This window comes from Hemitrygon akajei, chromosome 12 (assembly GCF_048418815.1).
Source record: "Hemitrygon akajei chromosome 12, sHemAka1.3, whole genome shotgun sequence".
NCBI classification, from domain to species: domain Eukaryota; kingdom Metazoa; phylum Chordata; class Chondrichthyes; order Myliobatiformes; family Dasyatidae; genus Hemitrygon; species Hemitrygon akajei.
In genome coordinates this window covers 94,890,734-94,913,512 of record NC_133135.1, presented here as the reverse complement: position 1 = coordinate 94,913,512, position 22,779 = coordinate 94,890,734, and the positions used below count along the sequence as shown (strand labels likewise).

The window sequence follows — 22,779 nt, the reverse complement described above, 5'->3', positions numbered from 1 at the left end:
CTATCTCTGACTTAAATACACCCAATGACTTGGCCCCCACAGCCACTTGTGACAACAAATTCCACAGATTTACCACCCTCTGACTAAGTAATTTCTCTGCATCTCTGTTCTAAATGGACGTCCTTCAACCCTGAAGTCATGCCCTCTTGTCCTAGAATCCCCTACCATTGGAAATAACTTTGCCATATCTAATCTGTTCAGGCCTTTTAACATTTAGAATGTTTCTATGAGATTCCCCCCTCATTCTCCTGGTGTGGTCTCACGAGTGCCTTATAGAGCCTCAACATCACATCAATGCACTTATATTCTTTTCCTCTAGAAATAAATGCCAACGTTGCATTTGCCTTCTTCACCACCGACTCAACCTGGAGGTTAACCTTAAGGGTATCTTGCACAAGGACTCCCAAGTCCCTCTGCATTTTGAATTCTCTCCTCATCTAAATAATAGTCTTCCCGTTTAGTTCTTCCACCAAAGTACATGACCATACAGTTTCCAACATTGTATTTTATTTGCCACTTCTTTTCCCATTCCCCTAACCTATTTAAGTCTTTCTGCAGGCTCTGTTTCCTTAACACTACTCATTCCTCCACCTATCTTTGTATCATCAGCAAATTTAGCCACAAATCCATTAATCCTATAGTCCAAGTGACTGGCATACATTATAAAAATGGTCCCAACACCGACCCCTGTGGAACTCCAAAGGTAACAGGCAGCCAGCCAGAATAGGATCCCTTTATTCCCACTCTCTGTTTTCTGCTGATCAGCCAATGCTCCACCCATGCTAGTAACTTCCCTGTAATTCCATGGACTCTTATCTTGCTAAGCAGTCTCACGTGCGGCACCTTGTCAAAGGTCTTCTGAAAATCCAAGTACACCACATCCACTGTACCTCCTTTGTCTACCCTGCTTGTAATTTCCTCAAAAAATTGCAGCAAGTTAGTCAGGCAGGATTTTCCTTTCATGAAACTATGGGTATGGGTAAGCCCAGGTAGTTCTAAGGTGACGACATTTTCGGCGCAGCTTTGTGGGCCGAAGGGCCTGTATTGTGTTGTCGGTTTTCTATGTTTCTATGAAATCATGCTGGCTTTGGCCTAATTTGTCATGTGCCTCCAGGTACTCTGTAATCTATCAATATAATACTAAAACTCTCATGCTCTGTCTGTCTGTTTGTGACTTCCAACTAGTGCAAACAGTGCATTACAGCGGCACTACTTTTGGCTAAATCGACTTAAAATGCACTAACTTACAGAATGTAGGCAAAATTCAGGGTGATATATTTGTATAAAATTGTTCACTCGCCAAAATTAACTGCCCTGTTTTCACCCGAGAGCCAATGTCAGCCAAGATGGAAATCGGGACGCGGCACCACGATGCATGCTCATGGGCAGCCTCAGCAGCGCCTATCGATGCTCACAGAGCGGATTCCACCTTTGAGTGATCGGGCAATTTTTGCAGTGAATAGAGAAGATGAAATCACACAGGCAGATATATTGGGCCCTCTGAAGCTGTCGGATCGATACTTGAATTTCCAATTCACGAGAGGGAACCAGCCGTTGTTCGCCTTCAAGTGCACCTTCCCCAACAGCATCAAGTATTCTTTCGTGATAATGCTGCTGTGCAACTGAATAATGATATGGCGAGAACCACTTTAACGGAATTCATGGATCTTTGCACTCGTGATCCATTTGCAAGAACCCTGTACTATGTGGATATTCCCAAGTTCTACACTTGGACTAATAAGAGATGGGAAAGAAGGAGAATGGGGAAAAGAGTGGAAGAATACTCCGGGATTTTTGAAGCAAATGTTCTGGGTTGAGTGTATACTGTTTCTCCACGAAGTAGTGACCTCTACTATTTGAGACTTCTTCTTCATCACATAAAGGGACCAGTATCTTTCGATTCATTGAAAATACATGATGGAGATATCCTTCCATCATTCAAAGATGTCTGCAGAGAGAGAGGATTGTTTCAAGCTGACGATCATTGGCAGGAAACTATGGAAGAAGCAGAGAAAACAAGAATGCCCAGAGCAATGAGACATCTGTTTGTTGTCTTGCTAACAAACACTGAAATCAACAATCCACAGCAATTATGGAACCAGTTCAAGAATGCAATGTCTGAAGATTTCTTAAAAATGGAGAGGAGAACTATCAATGATCCTAATATCATGATCAATGAGAGGCATCATAGACAAGTTCTTCTGTATTTCCAAGAGCAACTTGAGAACTTGGGCAAAACACTTTAAGAATATGACTTGCCAACACCAAAAAAATTGGTACAATTACTCAAAGTGCTGGCAATCTGGAATTATTGCGTGAACTGCAATACAACAGAGACGAACAGCAGGAATTTGTTTGACAGAAGGAGCCCCTATTGAATAAAGAGCAAAGAGAAGTATATGAATATGTGTGCGACTGCTTGGAAAGGAATCTCTCTTCAATGATTTTCATTGATGCACCAAGAGGGACGGGCAAGACATTTATTATCAACTTGATCCTCGCTAAAGTTAGGGGAGATGGAGGTGTTGCTATTGCTGTAGCATCATCAGGTATTACAGCAACATTGATGCCTGGTGGTAGGACAGCACATTCAAGATTCTAAATACCCCTCAAAGTCAATGAAGATGCCCTTTGTAACATCAATAAAAACACCAATACTGCAAATTTACTCCAAACTGCGAGGCTTATTGTCTGGGATGAGTGCCCCATGATTAGGAGGGAGAGCTCTGAAGCCGTGGACTGGGCTCTTCATGATGTATGCGGCAAGAATGAGGCCTTTGGGGGTACTTTAACCATTTGCTGTGGCAATTTCCATCAGTTTCTAGCAGTTGTGAAATGCGGAAGTGACGCTGATGTGGAGAATTCATGCATAAAAAAATCCTACTTATGGAGAAGCTTCATCAAGTTTCAATTGAAGAGAAACATGCCATTGAGTGAGGTAGAAGGACGATATTCTGAGTTCTTATTGGATGTTGGAGAAGACAAGATTGAGAAAAATGAAAACGATGAAGTCGAATTACCTGAAAATATGATTCTGCCAGCAAAAACTATGGAAGAATGCATTGATTTCATCTACCCGACATTTGACAATCCTGCAGATCTGTTCTCGAGGAACTCTATCTTGGTTCCTCTCAATGAAATGATGCGAAAAATAAACTTCACATGCATTAGACGCTTCCCTGGAATCATGAAAGAATACTGTTCCTTCAATGCCTTAAGTGAAGGAGCTAATGCCACTCATTTTCCAACAGAATTCCTTGATTTGGTCGAATTCCCTGGATTGCCGCCACGTAAACTGGAATTGAAGAGGGGATCTCCCATCATTTCAATGAGGAACTTGGATCCACCAAGGCTTTGCAATGGAACGCAAATGATGGTGGAAGAAGTGCACGACAATCGCATCATAACAAAGATAAACATTGATGCGTTCAATAATGACATTGTCATGATCCCAAGCATTACTCTCAATTTATCAGAAGGGGAAGATGTCCCTCTTCATAGGAGTCAGTTCCCGATACAGTCATGCTTTGCTATGACCATACATAAGGCACAAGGCCAAACCACGGAGAATGTTTTTATTTATTTATTAAATTTTTGAAAATTACAAAGAATAAATGTGATGATAAAATAGTGAGAAAAATAATATTAACCCTCCCCCCTCCCCTTAACCCTTATCTAAAGAAAGAAAAAAAGAAGAGAAAGATTGCCTGGATATCGGAGGATCCCCACATGCTCCATGGAGTTCAAAATAATTTTAATATTTATTTTTACTTTCCCCAATTACTTTATAATTTTATCTTCAAAGGACCTATGGAGAATGTTTTGATTTATCTGGAGAAACTGGTATTCCAGCATGGTCAACTGTATGTGGCTTTAAGCCGGGGAAAAAGAAATGAAAATGTTAGAGTATTCTTGAAGGGTGGCAGATCAACCAAAAATGTTGTCATCAAAAATTACCTTTGTTAAATGAGGAGGAGCTATATTTGTCTTGCTACGCATCTTTATTCTTTAATAAACTGAGTTTTTCTTCTTTAATTTCCAAAGCACATCACATCAGACTGCACTACCTTTCTCTCAAAGGGTGCCCCAAGTTGTCTAGCCTCATCCCTAACAATCAATTCCAACAACTTCCCAACCACTGATGTCAGGCTAACAGGTCTGTAATTTCCTTTCTGTTGCCTCCCACCTTTCTTAAATAGTTGAAGAGTATTGACATTGGCTGGGGTCACCCATTTTGTAAAGGCACTTTCCAGAAAAGGCAATGGCAATGGCAACAACACACACAAAATACTGGTGGAACACAGCAGGCCAGGCAGCATCTGACATTTCGACAGTGCTTCTTCCTATAAATGCTGCCTGGCCTGCTGTGTTCCACCAGCATTTTGTGTGTGTTGTTTGAATTTCCAGCATCTGCAGATTTCCTCGTGATGGCAATGGCAATTCACTTCTGTAGAAAGATTTGCTAAGAACAATCATAGTCAATGGTCCCAAAACTGCTCACAATAATCCAAGTGAGACCTCCCCAATGCCTTATACAGTTCAGCATTACATCCTTACTCTTGTATTCTAGACCCCTTAAAATGAATGCTAACATTGCATTTACCTTCCTCACCACCGACTCTACCTGCAAACCTTTAGAGTGTTCTGCACAAGGACTCCCAAGTCCCTTTGCATCTCAGATTTTTGTACTTTCTCCCCATTTAGAAAATAGTCTGCACCTTTATTTCTTCTACCAAAGTGCATGACCATGCATTTTCCAACACTGTATTTCCTTGCCACTTTGTTGTCCATTCTCCTAATCTAAGTCCTCTGCAGTTTCCTCTTTCCTCAATACTATCTACCCCCCATCAATTTTTGTATCATCTGCAAACTTGGCATCAAGGCCATCTATTCCGTCATTGAAGTAATTGATATACAGCATAAAGAGAAGCAGTCCCAACACCGAACCCTGCGGAACACACTAGTCACAGGCAGCCAATCAGAAAAGAATCCTTTTATTCCCACTTGCTACCTCCTACTAATCAGCCAATGCTCTAACCATGCCAGTAACTTCCCGGTAATAATTAGGTAGACTAGGTTTATGGTGAGAGCGGAAGATTTAAAATGAGCAACATTTTTAATCAGAGAGTGGTAAGTATATGCAATAAGCTACCAGAGGAAGTGGTTGAAACAAGTACAGTATAGTATTTAAGTTGGATAGGTACATGGAGGGGCTGAGCTTAACAGGATATAACAAACTATGTAGGTAAATAAAGTGGAAGGACCAATGACAAGATAGACTGGAAGACCAAGAGTTCATCTATTTATCTTTTAATGTGCGAGAAGTCTGTCAAGGGTCTGATATCCGTGAAACTGTCCTTGAGCCTGGTGGTACATGCTCTCAACTTTTGTATATTCTGTCCAATAGAAAGATAAAAAAGGTCTGAGCAAATATGAGAATGACCAGGGTGGGAGGGGGTCCAGGCTGCTTTCCCAAGGCAGCATGAAGTGCACATGGAGTGCATGGTAGGGAGACTGGTTTTCATGATTAACTGGGCTGTGTTCACTATCCTCTACAATTCATTGTGGTCTTGATTAGAGCAGTTTCCATAGCAAGCTATGATCCATCCAGATAGGATGCTTTCTATAGTGCATCACTAAAATTTGTTAAGTGTCATCAGGTATATTCTGAATTTCTTTCACTTTTTTTTAAAAATAGCATACGGAGCTTCTGTATATACTGTATGCACCGTCCATAGCAGATCTGCTGGCAAGAAGCCCAAAGTCTGGGGAATTTAAAAGTCACTAGGTAAAGACATTACTTCCAAAAGTTGTTGTAGGTAGACCACAGATGACAAGATCAGATAAGCTGCTGGATTGATGCCAGGAGCCAGCTGATGCATAACTGTCCCTGGGGAAGGGAAACACACTCACCCAACTCTGCCTGGCAATTCCACACAAAGGTAACCTTCATTCACATTCCTTTCTACCCATGGGAATTTTTATCTCTCTTACTTAAAATACTTACTTATTAAGACTATCTCTACTTTCAACTTCAAGGTATTCAAAGACTCTGCTTCTGTCACGCTTTGAAGAATAGATTCTCAGAGATCTACCATCTTCAGAGGAAATATCTCCTCTCATCTCTGTTCTAATGGGAAATTGCTTACTCTTAAGCTGCTCCAAGATTCTCCCATAGCGAGAAACACTCCCTGTCAAACACGAGACCTGCATTATGTTCACAATCTCCCAGAGCCTGGAACAAACCCAGTTGTTTGTAAGACGACTCTAAAATCTCAATCAGCAAGGGAGAGAGTGACAGCAGGAAACATTGGGCTGTCTGCTCTCCTTGCGCGAGGAAAATGCTGGAATTCATTCATTAATAAGTAGTAACTTGGCCTAGAATTTGTTAGTATTTTTCAGATGACAGAGAAGCAAGTCTGTGCCAGCTTCCAGACCAGACCCATTGATCCAATACTCCACTTGCTTGCTTGTAACCTATTCTCTCTCATATGTCTATGTCTCACCACAAATGTACACAAGCAGTAAACTTACAGCAGCCAATTAACCCAAATGACCTTCACATTGCTGGGACTTGGGAGGAAATCAGTGCTGTCAGTGAAAATGTTCACAATGTACACAGACACTACCTGAAGTTGGTATTGAACCTGGGTCTCTGAAACTATGAGGCTGTGGCTTTTCTTGTTATGCCCCTGAGCTGCCCTCTGCTCATTGTCCAACAGAATTCTCAGTATGAGTGCTGGCATAATCTCAAGCTCATTGACTGAGCTCAGCATTTCCTTGCTGTGTTCTACCGCTTGTCTCCACTTGAGAAGCAACTTGATGAGATTTCTTGGCACTTACATTGCAAAAACTGCTGTTAGACATCTGAGGGATCAAAATTAGACCCTCCTCATTAACACTTAGTTGAACGGTAAGTATAATGTACTTATTTCACTAAGGATACAAGGCTAGGATTGAAAGAAAGAGCCAAGGAGGATTTACAGATACAATGTTGAAAGTATCCTGACTAATTGGTAGGATACAGGAATCGTGGTGTACAAAGGCCATTGTAAATCTAGTCAAGAAGAAAAGCTTACGAAAGGTTCAAAAATCCAGGTAATGATAGAGATTGTAAGGCCAGCAGGAAGGACCCGAAAAGAGCGGACTGAAAAGCTTGAGCATGTAGATATTAAGAAAGAGGATGTGTTGGAGATTTTGGAAAGCATCAAGTTAGGTAAGTCACCGGGACCGGACGAGGTGTACCCCAGGCTACTGTGGGAAGCAAGGGAGGAAATTGCTGAGCCTCTGGTGATGATCTTTACATCAACAGGGATGAGAGAGGTTTCAGAGGATTGGGGGGTTGCAGATGTTGTTCCCTTATTCAAGAAAGGGAGTAGAGATAGCCCAGGAAATTGAGTCTTACTTCAGTGGTTGGTAAGTTGATGGAAAAGATTCTGAGATTATGAACATTTGTTGAGGCATAATATGATTAGGAATAGCCAGCATGGCTTTGTCAAAGGCAGGTCGTGCCTTACGAGTCTGACTGAATTTTTTGAGGATATGATGAAACACATTGAAGGAGGTAGTGCAGTAGATATAGTGTATATGGATTTCAGCAAGGCCTTTGATAAGGCACCTCATGCAAGGCTTATTGTGAAAGTAAGGAGGCATGGGATCCAAGGGGACATTGCTTTGTGGATCCAGAACTGGCTTGCCCACTGAAGGCAAAAAGTGGTTGTAGACAGGGTCATATTCTGCATGGAGGTTGTTGACAAGTGGTGTGCCTCAGGGATCTGTTCTGGGAGCCCTGTTCTTCATGATTTTTATAAATGACCTGGATGAGGAAGTGGAGGGATGGGTTAGTAAATTAGCTGATGACACAAAGGTTGTGGGTGTTGTGGATAGTGTGGAAAGCTGTCAGAGGTTACAGCAGGACACTTATAAGATGCAAAACTGGGCTGAGAAGTGGCAGATGGAGTTAAACTCAGGTAAGTGTGGTTCATTTTGGTAGGTCAAATATGATGGCAGAATATAGCATTAATGGTAAGACTCTTGGCAGTGTGGAGGATCAAAGGCTTGGGGTCTGAGTCCATAGGACACCCAAAGCTGCTGCGCAGGTTGACTCTGTGGTTAAGAAGGCATACGGTGCATTGGCCTTCATCAATCGTGGGATTGAGTTTAGGAGCCGAGAGATAATGTTGCAGCTATATAGGACCCTGGTCAGTGGAGTACTGTGCTCAGTTCTGGTCGCCTCACTACAGGAAGGATGTGGAAACTGTAGAAATGATGCAGAAGAGATTTACAGGGATGTTGCCTGGATTGGGGGGCATGCGGTATGAGAATAGGTTGAGTGAACTCAGCCTCTTCTGCTTGGAGCAATTAAGGTTGAGAGGTGACCTGATAGAGGTGTATAAGATGATGAGAAGCATTGATCATGTGGATAGTCAGAGGCTTTTTCCCAGGACTGAAATGGCTAGCACGAGAGGGCACAGTTTTAAGGTGCTTGTAAGTAGGTACAGAGGAGACGTCAGTGGTAAGTTTTTTTTATGCAGAGAGTACTGAGTGCGTGGAATGGACTGCCGGCAACGGTGGTGGAGGCATATACCATAGGGTCTTTTAAGAGACTCCTGGATAGGTACATGGTGCTTAGAAAAATAGAGGGCTATGGGTAACCCAAGGTAGTTTCTAAGGTAAGGACATGCTCGGCACAGCTTTGTGGGCCGAAGGGCCTGTATTGTGCTGTAGGTTTTCTATATTTCATTGCATCATGGCCTGGTACAGAAATTTCATCACACAAAAAGAAGAGGCTGCAGAGAGTGGTGGACACAGCTGGATCCATCATGGGCACAGCCCACCCCACCATCAACAGCATCTACAGGAATCAGTGCCTGAAGAACACAGCATTTATCTTTAAGGATCCCAACAATACACATTGATGCACCATCAATAACTCTTGGAGACGGGAGGTTAACGATAGGCTTTTATTAGGAGCAAAACGGAGCACGGCATCTCGGAGACTGAGGGAGGAACAGTGCCTCCAATCGCCTTTATACAGGGGTCTGTGGGAGGAGCCACAGGAGCAGTCAGCAGAGGGGCGTGTCCAGACAGGTATACATAGTTTACCACACATATCATGCCTTCTTCTCGCCGCTACCATTGGGCAGGAGGTACTAATGCTAACTCCCACACCACCAATGGTTTTTGACAACCATCAGGTTCTTGAAATGATCTATGCAATTCTAATCCTACCCCAGCAATGGAACACTAAAGACCATCTCTTGTACTACAATGAACTTGTCTCTGCATTTTTCTTGTTTATTTGCATTTTCTATTTTCCTCCTCTCTCGTTACTATCATGTAATTTATATTCTGCGTGTAATCTGCACCTATGTACCTCTGATGCTGGAGCAGGCAAGTTTCTCATTGTACCAGGATATCTCCATACTTGTGCACATGACAATAAGCTCAATCTGAAACAAAGTTTGCAAAGAGATTCATATAGATTGAGCATGTGGACATGGAGGTGACAGTGGATGCAACAATGGGTACACAAGCACTGCAAAAGGTAAAATATCATTAGCAAAGGATTTTACCATGGTAAGCTTGCAAGAGGTAGCATCTGGAATGTGAACATCACTGGCTGAGGCCTTAGACCAATTATCCTGCTGGCGAATGTACAAAATAAAATTGAAGACCTCAGAGTAAGATTGCAGTACCAGAGAGGCATCAGGAACTGCTGCGTACATTGCTCCATGGAAACATGATTAATTCCCACCATTTCAGATACAGCACTACAGCTCGAGAGTTTTGCCATTCACCATAAAGCCTGCACAACCTAATCTTTTCAATGCAGTGGAGGTGGAGTATGCTCAATTATTAACTCCTCCTGGTGCACAGACATGGCAGTTGAGTCTCAATCGTGTTTACCCAACCGGGAACATCAAGTGGTCAAATGTCATCCATTTTTCTACCATTATCCTGGCAGTGATGTACATTCCTCCTTAGGTCAATGTCAGGCAGGCTCTGGAGTTGCTGAGCTCTGTTATCTGCAGGCACGAAACAGTGCACCCTGATGCCCTATCATTGTTGGGGATTTCAACCAGGCCATCTTGAAGAAATACCTTAACATCTATCACCAATGTGCTGGCCAGAAAGAATGACAATCTACAAATCAGTGAATTCAAATGAATCAAGGACAGTGGAAGCAGACAGACTAATTGTCTTTGTTCTTGCCACATGCTTGGGGATGGAGGCTGCAATTTTGTGAAGATATTCTTCACAATTCTCCATTTTGTGAGCTTGACATGCTGGGCTTGATCAATGTTTTAAAGAAGATACAATGATTCTTCAGGTAATCATTTCCAAATAAGAAGTTATTGTGAGTTGGTTGGCTATAACATGCAGATTTGTGAATGGATGCTGGCTTGAGCAGAGCCAATAACAAGGTGTTAAAGGACAGACACATGACCTGAACTCAGGACATCTTTAGGGAGCAGAGTCTCAGAAAGGCAGTGTCCATTATAAAGGACCTCCAGAACTCAGGGCATGCCCTTTTCTCACTATTACCATCAGGTAGGAGATACAGAAGCCTGAAGGCACACACTCAGTGATCCAGGAACAGCTTCCTCCATTCTGCCATCCGATTCCTAAATGGGCATTTGAAGCTTTGGACACTACCTCACTTTTTTAAATATACAGTATTTCTGCTTTTGCACATTTAAAAAAATCTATTCAATATACATAATTGATTTACTTGTTTACTTATTATGTTTATTTTATTTTTTATTATTATTTTTTCTCTCTCTGCTAGATTATGTATTTCATTGAACTACTGCTGCTAAGTTAACAAATTTCACGTCACATCTCGGTGATAATAAATCTGATTCTGATTCTGTGGCCAATGACACTGGAATGCGTTATTTGAATTGATAAGGAATGGATATAAAAGTGGATGCTTTGTGTGTGCTGGCAGCGGTAACTTTGAAGAATAAACATAGCAGATACAAGCGTGAGCAACCCTGTGTGAAACACATGGTGAGTGAATCGGGACAAAAAGGAAAGCCTAGCCAGCGTAAACTCCTTTGCCTAGGTGATACCTTTGCTATTCTTTGGCTATTCTGGAGAGTCAGGGATACTTAGTAGGTGTGCACACACACAAAGTATTTAGTGTATGAATTCATGCACTTGTTAAACAATAAAGGTACTTGTCAGTAAATACAGATCTCTCTGTGCCTCACTAATCATTGTTATAAGTAGTATTTTTTTTTACAACAAATGTATCACCTGTGGAGCCAGAGGAGCCAACACACTTGACCACTGTCATCCTTTGTCTATCATACTTATTATTTCTTCAAATAATTCCAATAGATTTGTCAGGCAAGATTTCCCCTTAAGGAAACCATACTGACTTTGGCCTACTTCATTATGTGCCTCCAATATCCTGAAACTTCATCCTTAATAATGGACTCCACATCTTCCCAACCACTGGTCAGACTAGTTGCCCTATAATTTTCTCTGTTCTACTTCCCTCCCTGCTGCCTTATGATGGGATGGTGAATTGCTTATCACAGTTACCTTGAAATTGTCTCCTCAGATGTTGACTGGTTTTCCATCTGCTGTCTGCAGATCCAATGTTAGTTCTTCTACATTCAAACAATGCCTGGAATGCGATCTCCTCAGCTCCCTGCTGTGTAGCAGGGATATAACAGCACAGTGTTCACCTGCTGCACTGACCACACACACCACTCTTTATGGACAACTTGGGGTTTTAATTCTCCACAGGAAAAGGGGTATTGCTTGGAGAAGTTCATTAAAGTGACTCAATTGCATGCAGTCAGCAAGATTGTCTGGCTGAGAGCTCTGTCCTTAATTGCAGAACAATGGCTACAGACACTGGTGGGTCAGTACTAGGCTCCACTGCAGAACAGCCCACCTCTTTTTTGAAGTGCTCATCTATTGACTACAGTCAAGATACGGGCACAAATCTTCATGTCCTGGTCACCAATCATCGACAAATATCATAGAAGATATGCTCTTTGTTAGGTCATAACTCATAGCACCTTGCTTTACAGGTGTCCCCCATTTTTCAAACGTTCGCTTTACGTCAACTCGCTGTTATGAAAGACCTACATTAGTTACCTGTTTTTGCTAACAGAAAGTGTTTTCACTGTTACGAAAAAAGGCTGCGCACATCGAGCAGCCAAACTCCTCCCCCGGAACTGTATTCTAGCCGGCATTGCTTAAACACGTGCCTGTGAGCATCTGTGCTTTATGTCAATTTATTGTGTGCATCCGTTAGCAAGATGAGTTCCAAGGTATCAGAAAAGCCTAAAAGAGCGCGTAAGGGTGTTACACAGCGTAAAACTAGACATAATTAAGTGTTTTGATCAAGGTGAACAAAGTAAGGACATAGTGAGTTTGGCTGAGGGTTTGAGGAAGTTGACGAAGATGATGTTGAAGAGGTTTTGGCATCCCACGACCAAGAACTGACAGATGAAGAGCTGATGAAGAGGAAAGGATAACAATTGAAAGTGAACGCAAAAGTGAAGATGTCCAGGAACTGAACGGGAAGCAATTGCGATTGACAACGCTGCAATGATTGCAGAAAAGTATGACTTTAATTTTGAAAGGGTACGTAGGTTTAGGGCATATTTGCAGGATGGTTTGAGTGCTTACAAAGAACTGTATGATAGAAAAATGCACGAGGCTAAGCAGTCAAGCATACTGTCGTCTTTCAAGCCTTCCAGATCAGCCATAGCAGACGATGAACCCCGACCTTTGACATTGAGGCAGGCAGACACAGAAGAAGGTGACCTGCCTGCCCTGATGGGAAACAGACGACGATGAGATGGCACCCCAATCTCCTCTACCTCCCACCACCCCAACCTCCGACGACTCAGCCTAACACACCATCATCAGTGTCCTCACTGTCTTCCTGATTCCGGTTAAGTGAAACTACACTGGGCGTACATTATTTCTATTTTATATAGGCTGTGTACTTTTATGTGTTACTTGGTAGCTCTATAGCTTAAAAGGTTACTGGAAAGAGTGCTTCTGCCGGGAGCGCTTGCACCGTGTGTTTTTGCTGCGAGTGCTGCCGAGAGCGCTTGCGTGAGATTTTCACTGCGGTGGAGTGCTGCAATAATTGTAGAAAGGTATTCCTACATTATATAGGCTGTGTATTTATCAGATCATTCCTGCTTTTACTATATGTTACTGCTTTTTAGGTTTTATGTGTTATTTGGCATGATTTGGTAGGTTATTTTTTGGGTCTGCGAACGCTCACAGATTTTTTCCATATAAATAAATGGTAATTGCTTCTTCACTTTACAACATTCCGGCTTACGAACTGTTTCATAGGAACTCTCTACCTTCGACTAGTGGGGGAAACCTGTATATAAATTAGCTATGCACCTTTTTACACTGGGACACAAGCTCTATTTCAGTATTCCTGGAGCAGATGCAAAGTTCTTCAGGATGTCCTGGGGTCAGAGTTTTGTGATTAGCTGGTCTGTTACCTCCAATATCTGGATGGCAAATGGACTGTCAGTTTATTTGAAGGTGTGCTACATCTGGAGGAGCAAATGGAGCCTTTCTATTTTTATTCACTGTTCACTACCAAGTAATTCCATCTCTCCCTCCTCTATCTTCATTCATCTCACTCTTCTTTAAACAGATTGGCTGTAATTAATTTGCTTTTCCTCTCCACTTGTACCAGTCATAAATCCAGTACTACCTGTACATTGCACCCATACTCCCATTGTTAAATACCCATTACATACACCCAATACTAGACTGTGGTGGTACAAATATGCTCACACATATTGCCACATCCTTTTGCCAGACCTTTTACACTCCTAACCAGACGCCCAAAACCACACTCCCAACATAACACTGCTAACTGTTGTATCTTTGAACACGTTATATCTTCCCTATAGACAGAACCTTTGCAGCTTCCCCACACAAAGAAAATCCCTTATTCTAATGCCATCCTTATCTCCACTTCTTGTATCTCCGTCTTCCCTGCCTCTCTTTACTCTCCAATCCCTGTGTTTTAAATTTTATTCCGAATACTTTCAAGATTATTGCACTTCCTTTCCCCCTTTTGAATTTGATTGCTGCAGAAGTTCTATCACCTCGTTCACCCTAGATGTGGTCCTGATTTGGTTGTTGATTAGACAGAATATGTCCAATATGCTTTATTGTTTGTATGATTTAATTTGATTTGTTTTTTCCCTCTCTCTCTGCACATTGGTTGTGGTCTTTTTTTAAATTGAGTTTCTTCAGGTTTGTTTTGTGGCTGCCTGTAAGCAGACTAATCCCAAGGCTGCATATTTTATACATACTTTGAAAATAAATGTACTTTGAAATTTTAACTTTTGAACTTTGATATATGATATTGATATATGATATTTGATATATGATATTGGATAGTTTGACTGGAAAGGCCATTACACCACAATGATCTTGGATTTGTTCCAGCTGTCTCCAGCTCACCAGAATAGCTAAGGCAGTGTCAGGGTTTGGGGGTGTGACTGAGGGTGGTATTGTGAAGTACATTTGTAATAAGTGCAGAGCAACCCTTCACATTATATTTTACCTCTTGTCATTTTTAACTTCTTGTTGCTAGTCACCTCCTTGAATTGGTTACAGCACCATTCATTGGCAAAGGTATTCTGATAGTTTTGAATTATTATGCCTTCATAAACCTCCCAGCCTCATCACTCTTTATCCCCATAATCTCCTCCAGTTCCAGACCCCAGTGAGTGTTCTGTGCTCTTTCAGTTCTGGGCTCCAGAAATTTCATCTATCCACAGTCGGCTGTGCCAAGTTTTCCACACTACCTCATGACACAGAAGTCCCATTGAGCCTATACCAATTTACAAAACAATCCCATCCCCCCCACTAAATTTCCTTGTAACCTCTTCTTCCCACACTTCTATCTGCACTTTTTATGGCCTACTCACTGCAGCTGATTAACTCACTGACACGTCTTTGGGATGTGAGAAGAAATCGGAATATCTAAGAGCAAGCTCAGAAGGAAAACATGCAAACTCCACACAGACAGCACTCATCCCAGGATCAAACTGGGGTTGATGAGGTTGTGAAGCAGTGAATCATTGTATATTCCTTATGTTCTAAACATCTCCACTCCTTCACCTTGCTTTCTTCCTTCAGTTACCACTGCAGAGCCGCCCGCCTGACAATATATAAGCTCAAGCTACATATGAAATAGCAAGGAAAAGAAAGGCAGTCCTAAAGAGAGAATTTAGAAAACTAGGTAGAAAGCTGAAAAGAAGGACATCCAGGGTAACAATCTCTGGATCGCTGTCTGTGCCATGTGCCAACGAGCGCAAGAATAGGATGATTTGACAGATAAATGTATTGGCTGAGGAACTGGTGCAGGGGCTGGGGTTTCAAATTTCTGGATCATTGGCATCTCTTCTGGGGAAGGTACGACCTGTATAAATGGTACAAATTACACCTAAATAACCTTGCAGGCAGATTTGCTAGAGTTGTTGGGGTGGGTTTAAACTACTTTGGGAGGGGGATGGGATGATAGGGCTGAGAATATGGATGTCGGTATAAAAGCTCAGGTGGTGTATAGTAAGATTGTCAGATGATACAGCAAATCAGTGCTGCATATGAGGCTGCTAAACAAGAGCACAGGGTATTACAGTAAAGGTACTAGCATGGATAGAGCATTGGCTGATTGGCAGGAGGCAAAGAATGGGAATAAAGGGATCTTATTCAGATTGGCTGCCAGTGACTACTGGTGCTCCACAGAGGTCTTTGGTGTAATCGCTTCTTTTTACGTGGTATGTCAATGATTTAGAAGATGAAATTATTGGCTTTGTGGCCAAGTTTCTGGATGATACAAAGATAGGTGGAGGGACAGGTAATGTTGAGGTAGTAGAGGCTGTAGAAAGACTTGGCTAAGTTAGGAGTAGGGGCAAAGACATGGCAGATGGAATATCATGTCAGAAAGTGTATGGTCATGCACTCTGATGGAAGGAATAAAAGCATAGACTCTTTTCTAAATAGGCAAACATTCAAAAATCCGAGATACAGAGGATTTGGGAGCCCTCGTGCAGGATTTCCTAAAAGTTAAATTGCAGGTTGAGTTGCTGGTGAGGAAGACAAATGCAATGCTAACATTCATTTCAAGAGTTTTGGGACCCGTATTTAAGAAAGGATGAGCTGTCATTGGAGAGGGTTCAGAGGAGATTCACAAGAATGATTCCGAAAATTAAAGTTATCATATAAGCAGCAATTGAAGGCTCTGGGCCTGTACTCACTAGAATTTAGAAGAATGAGGGGGATCTCATTACAACCTATCCAATGTTGGAAGGCCTAAATAAAGTGGATATTAGGAAGATGTTTCCTTTGGTGGGGGAAGTCTAGTACCAGAAGGTACAGCCTCAAAAGAGAGGCATGCCCATTTAGAATGGAGATGAGGAGGAATTTATTTAGTCAGAGGGTGGTGAATCAGTGGAATACATTGACACAGGCAGCTGTGCAGGTCAATGGGTACATTTAAGGTGGAGGTTGATAGGTTTTTGATTAGTCAAAGCATGAAAGGATATGGTGAGAAGGCAAGAGAATGGGGTTGAGAGGGAAATATATCAGCCATGATGAAATGGAGGAACAGACTCAATGGGATGAATGGCCTAATTTTGCTCCTGTCATATGGTCTTAAATAATACTCTCCAAGGCCCTATCATTTACTGTGTAACATCCTGCCAAAATAAAACACCTCGCATTTATCGGAATTAAAGTCCATCAAGATCTTAGATAACCTTCTTCACTGTCCACTGTACCACCAATTTTAGTGTCACCTATCAATAACTGCTCCCTCCTCAGCTTGACAAGTTTCCAAGTTGCACATCATCCTGATTTGGAAGATTACCACTGGCCCACCATGCTTGTGGTTATGAATCCTGGAACTCCCTTCCCAACAGCGCTCTGGGACCATCATCAGCAGAGTGACTGCAGTAGATCAAGAGGATGGCTCACCCTTCTCACCTTCTCAAAGACAAAAACAGGAAGTTCTAGAAATACTTAGTGGATTCAGCAGTGGAAAGAGAAACAGTAAATGTTTCAGATAAAAGAACCAATTCCTGATAAAGGCATTTACACCAGAAGCATTGACTTTGTTTTTCTTTCCATGAGAGGAGAACTGATAGAGGTATACAAGATATTAAGAGGAATGGATAGAGTGGACAGCCAGCGCCTCTTTCCCAGGTCACCACTGCTCAATACAAGAGGACATGGCTTTAAGGTAAGGGGTGGGAAGTTCAAGGGGGATATTAGAGGAAGTTTTTTTGCTCAGAGTGGTTGGTGCGTGGAATGCACTGCCTGAGTCAGTGGTGGAGGCAGATACACTAGTGAAATTATAAGAGACTACGAGTCAGGTATATGAAGGAATTTAAGGTGGGGGATTATATGAGAGGCAGGATCTAAGTGTCGACGCAACATTGTGGGCCGAAGGGCCTGTACTGTGCTGTACTATTCTGTGTTCTACGTACCACAGATGTTGCCTGATCCATTGAGTATTTCCGGCATTTTCAGTTTTTATTTCTGATTTCCAGAATCTGCAGGGTTTTTTTACCATCTCTAGAGCAACTAGGGTTAGGCAATAAATGTTTGCTTTGCCTCGACCCTAAAAGTGGAAATATTAGAACAAACTAATTGTAATGTTACAGATTGCAAATACAAGACCACAAGAGATAGCAGCAGAATTAGGTCATTTGCCTCCTTAAGTATGTTTCAACATTAATCATGGTTGATTTATTTTCCCTCTAAATCCCATTCTTCTGCATTCTCCTTGCAACCTTGAAACCCTTACTCGTGTAAAGGGGATTTCTTCTTTTTCTTTGTTACTGTGTATGTAATCAAAATGGCTTCTTTGTTTTGTTAAAAGTAGGAATGCTTCTTTGTTGCGAGAGAGTGCTGGAAGCTTGTTTGGGTTAAAATTTATTGATAACGAGAATTGTATTCCTTTGTAAACCAATTGGGATTAATGTTGTTATTTCTTCTGAGTCTGAAAGCTATTGTTGGCGGGCTTTTGGGGAGATCGGCGCGAGGGGTTGAGAGAGAGAGAGGGCGCGATGCTGTAAACTGGGCGAGGAACGGACCCCAAGCAGGGGTCCAAGGCCAGGAGGTACCCCGAGGAGAGGAGATGAAGCGAGATCTGCTTGGTTGACCACTTCGGATGGTCCTAAGCTGCGAGTCGAGGAGTTCAGAGGGGATCAAATGGTGGCCAGAAGACTTCAGTAATTGAGCTCCAACGGTTGTGCACGAAGTGGTTTGGACTTTGATAAGTTTGGCGCCTTTTCTTTATTTTTTTTCCTTCATATATACTGTATCGTTATTAATCACTTAGTTATAGTAACCTTTATAAATTGTACTCATTTAATTGCATATGGTGTACTGTCTGTTTTTGGGTGAGGCGGGGACATCACACAACATCCACACCAGCTGATTACCCAGTTTGGCGGGGCCGAAGGCTGCTCCCCTTAGACGAGAACAAGCTGAGCGAGCCTGAGGTGACCCAGGGGGTTACACTCGTCAAGAACCTATCAAGCTTCACTTTAAATATATCCAATGACTTGGCCTCTACAGCTGTTTCACTCAATGAATTCCTGAGATTCACCACTTTTTGGCTAAAGAAAATCATTCTTATCCCTGCCCTAAAGGAACATCCTTTTATTCTGAGGTTGTGCCCCCGGTCCTCAACTCTTCCATCCTCTCCATGTCCACTCTATCCAGGCCTTTCAATATTCAGTAAATTTCAGAGATCCCCCCATCATTCTTCCAAACTCTAGTGAATATAGACCCAAAGTCATCAAACAGTCCTCGTACATTAACCTTTAATCCCCAGGATCATTCTCATAAATCTTCTCTGGATCATCTCCAATGCCACCACCTCTTTAGATACATGCCCAAAATTGTTCATAATACTTCCAATTGAGTCAGAAAAATGATTTATGAAGCATCAACTTTATACTCTTGCTTTAATATTCCAGTTCTTGTAAAATGAATGCCAACATTGTATTTGCCGTACTTACCACCAACTTTGGTTATATGGAGGCAGGGTTTGAGGGTCGGCACAACATTGTAAGAAAGGTGGATGAGCTTAGAACATAGATTGATACCTGGAAATATGATGTTGTAGCTATTAGTGAAACATGGTTGCAGGAGGGGTGTGTGATTGGCAACTAAATATTCCTGGATTTCGTTGCTTCAGGTGTGATAGAATCGGAGGGACAAGAGGGAGAGGTGTTGCGTTGCTTGTCAGAAAAAATATTACAGTGGTACTCTGGCAGGATAGATTCGTGGGCTCGTCTAGGGAGACTATTTGGGTAGAACTGAGGAATGGGAAAGGTGTAGTAACACTTATAGGGGTGTATTATAGACCACCTAATGGGGAGCGAGAATTGGGAGGAGCAAATTTGCAAGGAGATAGCAGATATTTGTAGTAAGCACAGGGTTGTGATTGTGGGAGATTTTAATTTTCCACACATAGACTGGGAAGCCCATACTTTAAAAGGGATTGCTGGTTTGGAGTTTGTAAAATGTGTGCAGGATAGTTTTTTGCAGCAATACATAGAGGTACTAATTAGAGAAGGGGCAGTGTTGGATCTTCTTTAAGGAATGAAATAGGTCAGGTGACGGAGGTACGTGTTGGGGAGCACTTCGGGTCCAGTGATCACAATGCCATTAGTTTCAATATAATTATGGAGAAGGATAGGACAGGACCCAGGGTGTAGATTTTTGATTGGAGAAAGGCTAACTTGAGGCGATGTGAAAGGATTTAGAAGGAGTGGATTGGGACAATTTGTTTTATGGGAAGGATGTAATAGAGAAATGGCGGTCATTTAAAGGTGAAATTTTGAGGGTACTGAATCTTTATGTTCCTGTTTGGTTGAAAGGGAAGGTTAAAAGTTTGAGGGTGCCATGGTTTTCAAGGGATATTGGAAACTTGGTTAGGAAAAAGAGAGATATCTACAATAAATATAGGCAGCATGGAGTAAATGAGGTGCTCAAGGAATATAAAGAATGTAAGAAGAATCTTAAGAAAGAAATTAGAAAAACTAAAAGAAGATGAGGTTGCAAGTGAGGTGAAAATAAATCCGAAGGGTTTCTACAGTTATATTAATAGCAAAAGGATAATGAGGGATAAAATTGGTCCCTTAGAGAATCAGAGTGGACAGCTATGTGTGGAGCCGAAAGAGATAGGGGAAATTTTGAACAATTTCTTTTCTTCAGTATTCACTAAGAAGGATATTGAATTGTGTAAGGTAAGGGAAACAAGTAGGGAAGTTATGGAAACTATGACGATTAAAGAGGAGGAAGTACTGGCGCTTTTAAGGAATATAAAAGTAGATAAATCTCCGGGTCCTGACAGAATATTCCCTAGAACCTTGAGGGAGGTTAATGTATAAATAGCAGGGGCTCTGACAGAAATATTTCAAATGTCATCAGAAACAGGGATGGTGCCGGAGGATTGGCGTATTGCTCATGTGGTTCCATTGTTTAAAAAGGGTTCTAAGAGTAAACCTAGCAATTATAGGCCTGTCAGTTTGACGTCAGTGGTGGGTAAATTAATGGAAAGTATTCTTAGAGATGGTATATATAATTATCTGGATAGACAGGGTCTGATTAGGAACAGTCAACATGGACTTGTGCGTGGAAGGTCATGTTTGACAAATCTTATTGAATTTTTTTAAGAGGTTACTAGGAAAGTTGACGAGGGTAAAGCAGTGGATGTTGTTTATATGGACTTCAGTAAGGCCTTTGACTAGGTTCCGCATGGAAGGTTAGTTAGGAAGGTTCAATCGTTAGGTATTAATATTGAAGTAGTAAAATGGATTCAACAGTGGCTGCATGGGAGATGCCAGAGAGTAGTGGTGGATGTTTGAGAGAGTTTGTCAGGTTGGAGGCCGGTGACAAACAGAGAGTTTGTCAGGTTGGAGGCCAGTGACTAGTGGTGTGCCTCAGGGATCTGTACTGGGTCCAATGTGGTTTGTCATATACATTAATGATCTGGATGATGGGGTAGTAAATTGGATTAGTAAGTATGCAGATATTACTAAGGTAAGTGTGATTACTAAGGTAAGTATGCAGATATTACTAAGGTAAGCATTGTGGATAATGAAGTAGGTTTTCAAAGTTTGCAGAGAGATTTAGGCCAATTAGAAAAGTGGGCTGAAAGATGGCAGATGGAGTTTAATGCTGATAAGTGTGAGGTGCAACATTTTGGTAGGAATAATCCAAATAGGACATACGTGGTAAATGGTAGGGCATTGAAGAATGCAGTAGAACAGAGTGATCTAGGAATAATGGTGCATAGTTCCCTGAAGGTGGAATCTCATGTGGATAGGGTGGTGAAGAAAGCTTTTGGTATGTTGTCCTTTATAAATCAGAGCATTGAGTATAGGAGTTGGGATGTAATGTTAAAATTGTACAAGGCATTGGTAAGGCTGAATTTGGAGTATTGTGTACAGTTCTGGTCACTGAATTATAGGAAAGATGTCAACAAAATAGAGAAAGTACAGAGAAGATTTACTAGAATGTTACCTGGGTTTCAGCACCTAAATTACAGGGAAAGATTGAACAAGTTAGGTCTTTATTCTTTGGAGCATAGACGGTTGAGGGGGGACTTGATAGAGGCATTTAAAATTATGAGGTGTATAGATAGAGTTGATGTGGATAGGCTTTTTCCATTGAGAGTAGGGGAGATTCAAACAAGAGGACATGAGTTGAGACTTAGGCGGCAAAAGTTTAAGGGTAACATGAGGGGGAATTTCTTTGCTCAGAGAGTGGTAGCTGTGTGGAATGAGCTTCCAGCAGAAGTGGTAGAGGCAGGTTTGGTACTGTCATTTAAAGCAAAATTGGATAGGTACATGGACAGGAAAGGAATGGTGGGTTATGGGCTGAGTGCGGGTCAATGGGATTAGGTGAGAGTAAGCGTTCGGCACGGACTAGAAGGGCTGAGATGGCCTGTTTCCGTGCTGTAATTGTTATCTGGTTATATAACATTGTGGGCTGAAGGGCCTGTAATGTGCTGTACTATTCTATGTTCTATGTTCAACCTGCAACTTAACCTTCAGGAAATCCTGAACTATGACTCCCAGGTCCCTTTTGTACTTCCAATTTCTGAATTTCCTCCCTATTTACAAAGTAGTCTACACCTTTATTCCTTCTGACAAAGTGCATAGCCATACACTTTTTTATGCCATTTTCCATTTGCCACTTCTTTGCCCATTCTCCCAACCTATCCAAGTTCTTCTGCAGACTTCCTACTTCCTCAACATTACCTACCCCTCCATCTATTGTTATATCATCTGCATGGCCACAAAGCCATCAATTGCATCATCCAGATCATTAACACATAATGTGAAAAGTAGCAGATCTGACTCTGGCCCCTGTGGAATAACATTAGTCACTGGGAACCAACCAAAAAAGGCTCCCTTTATTCTCATCTTTGGCTCCTGGTAGTCAGCCAATCTTCTATCCATGCTAGTATCAGACTGCAATACCCTAGACTCCTACCTTGTTTAGCAGCCTCGTGTGCGGCAGCCTGTCAAGGGCTTTCTGAAAATCCAAGTGAACAACTCCCACTGATCCTGAATTGTCTATCCTGCTTGTTACTTCCTCAAAGAATTCCAACAGATTTGTCAGGGATGATCTCCCCTTAAGGAAACTATGCTGGCTTCAGCCTCTTATCATGCACTTGCAAGTACCCCAGAACGTCATCCTTAATAACAGACTCAAGAATCTGACCAAGGCAGG

At 41.9% G+C, this 22,779-nt stretch overlaps 1 protein-coding gene across 2 annotated transcripts in view; it reads right to left on the bottom strand.

The window, feature by feature from the left end:
* The window catches only part of LOC140737298 (retinoic acid receptor RXR-gamma-B-like), a 272,784-nt gene that overhangs the window by 238,587 nt on the left and 11,418 nt on the right, over positions 1-22,779 (bottom strand). Inside the window, exon 1 of one of the 2 annotated variants that reach the window (XM_073063701.1) lies at positions 17,511-17,546. The exons of the other annotated variant lie outside the window; for it this stretch is intronic. Coding sequence (XP_072919802.1) covers positions 17,511-17,531 — 21 coding nt within the window. The 5' untranslated portion in view covers positions 17,532-17,546. Of the gene's footprint in view, positions 1-17,510; positions 17,547-22,779 lie in introns of those variants that run through there. 2 annotated transcript variants of the gene reach the window in all.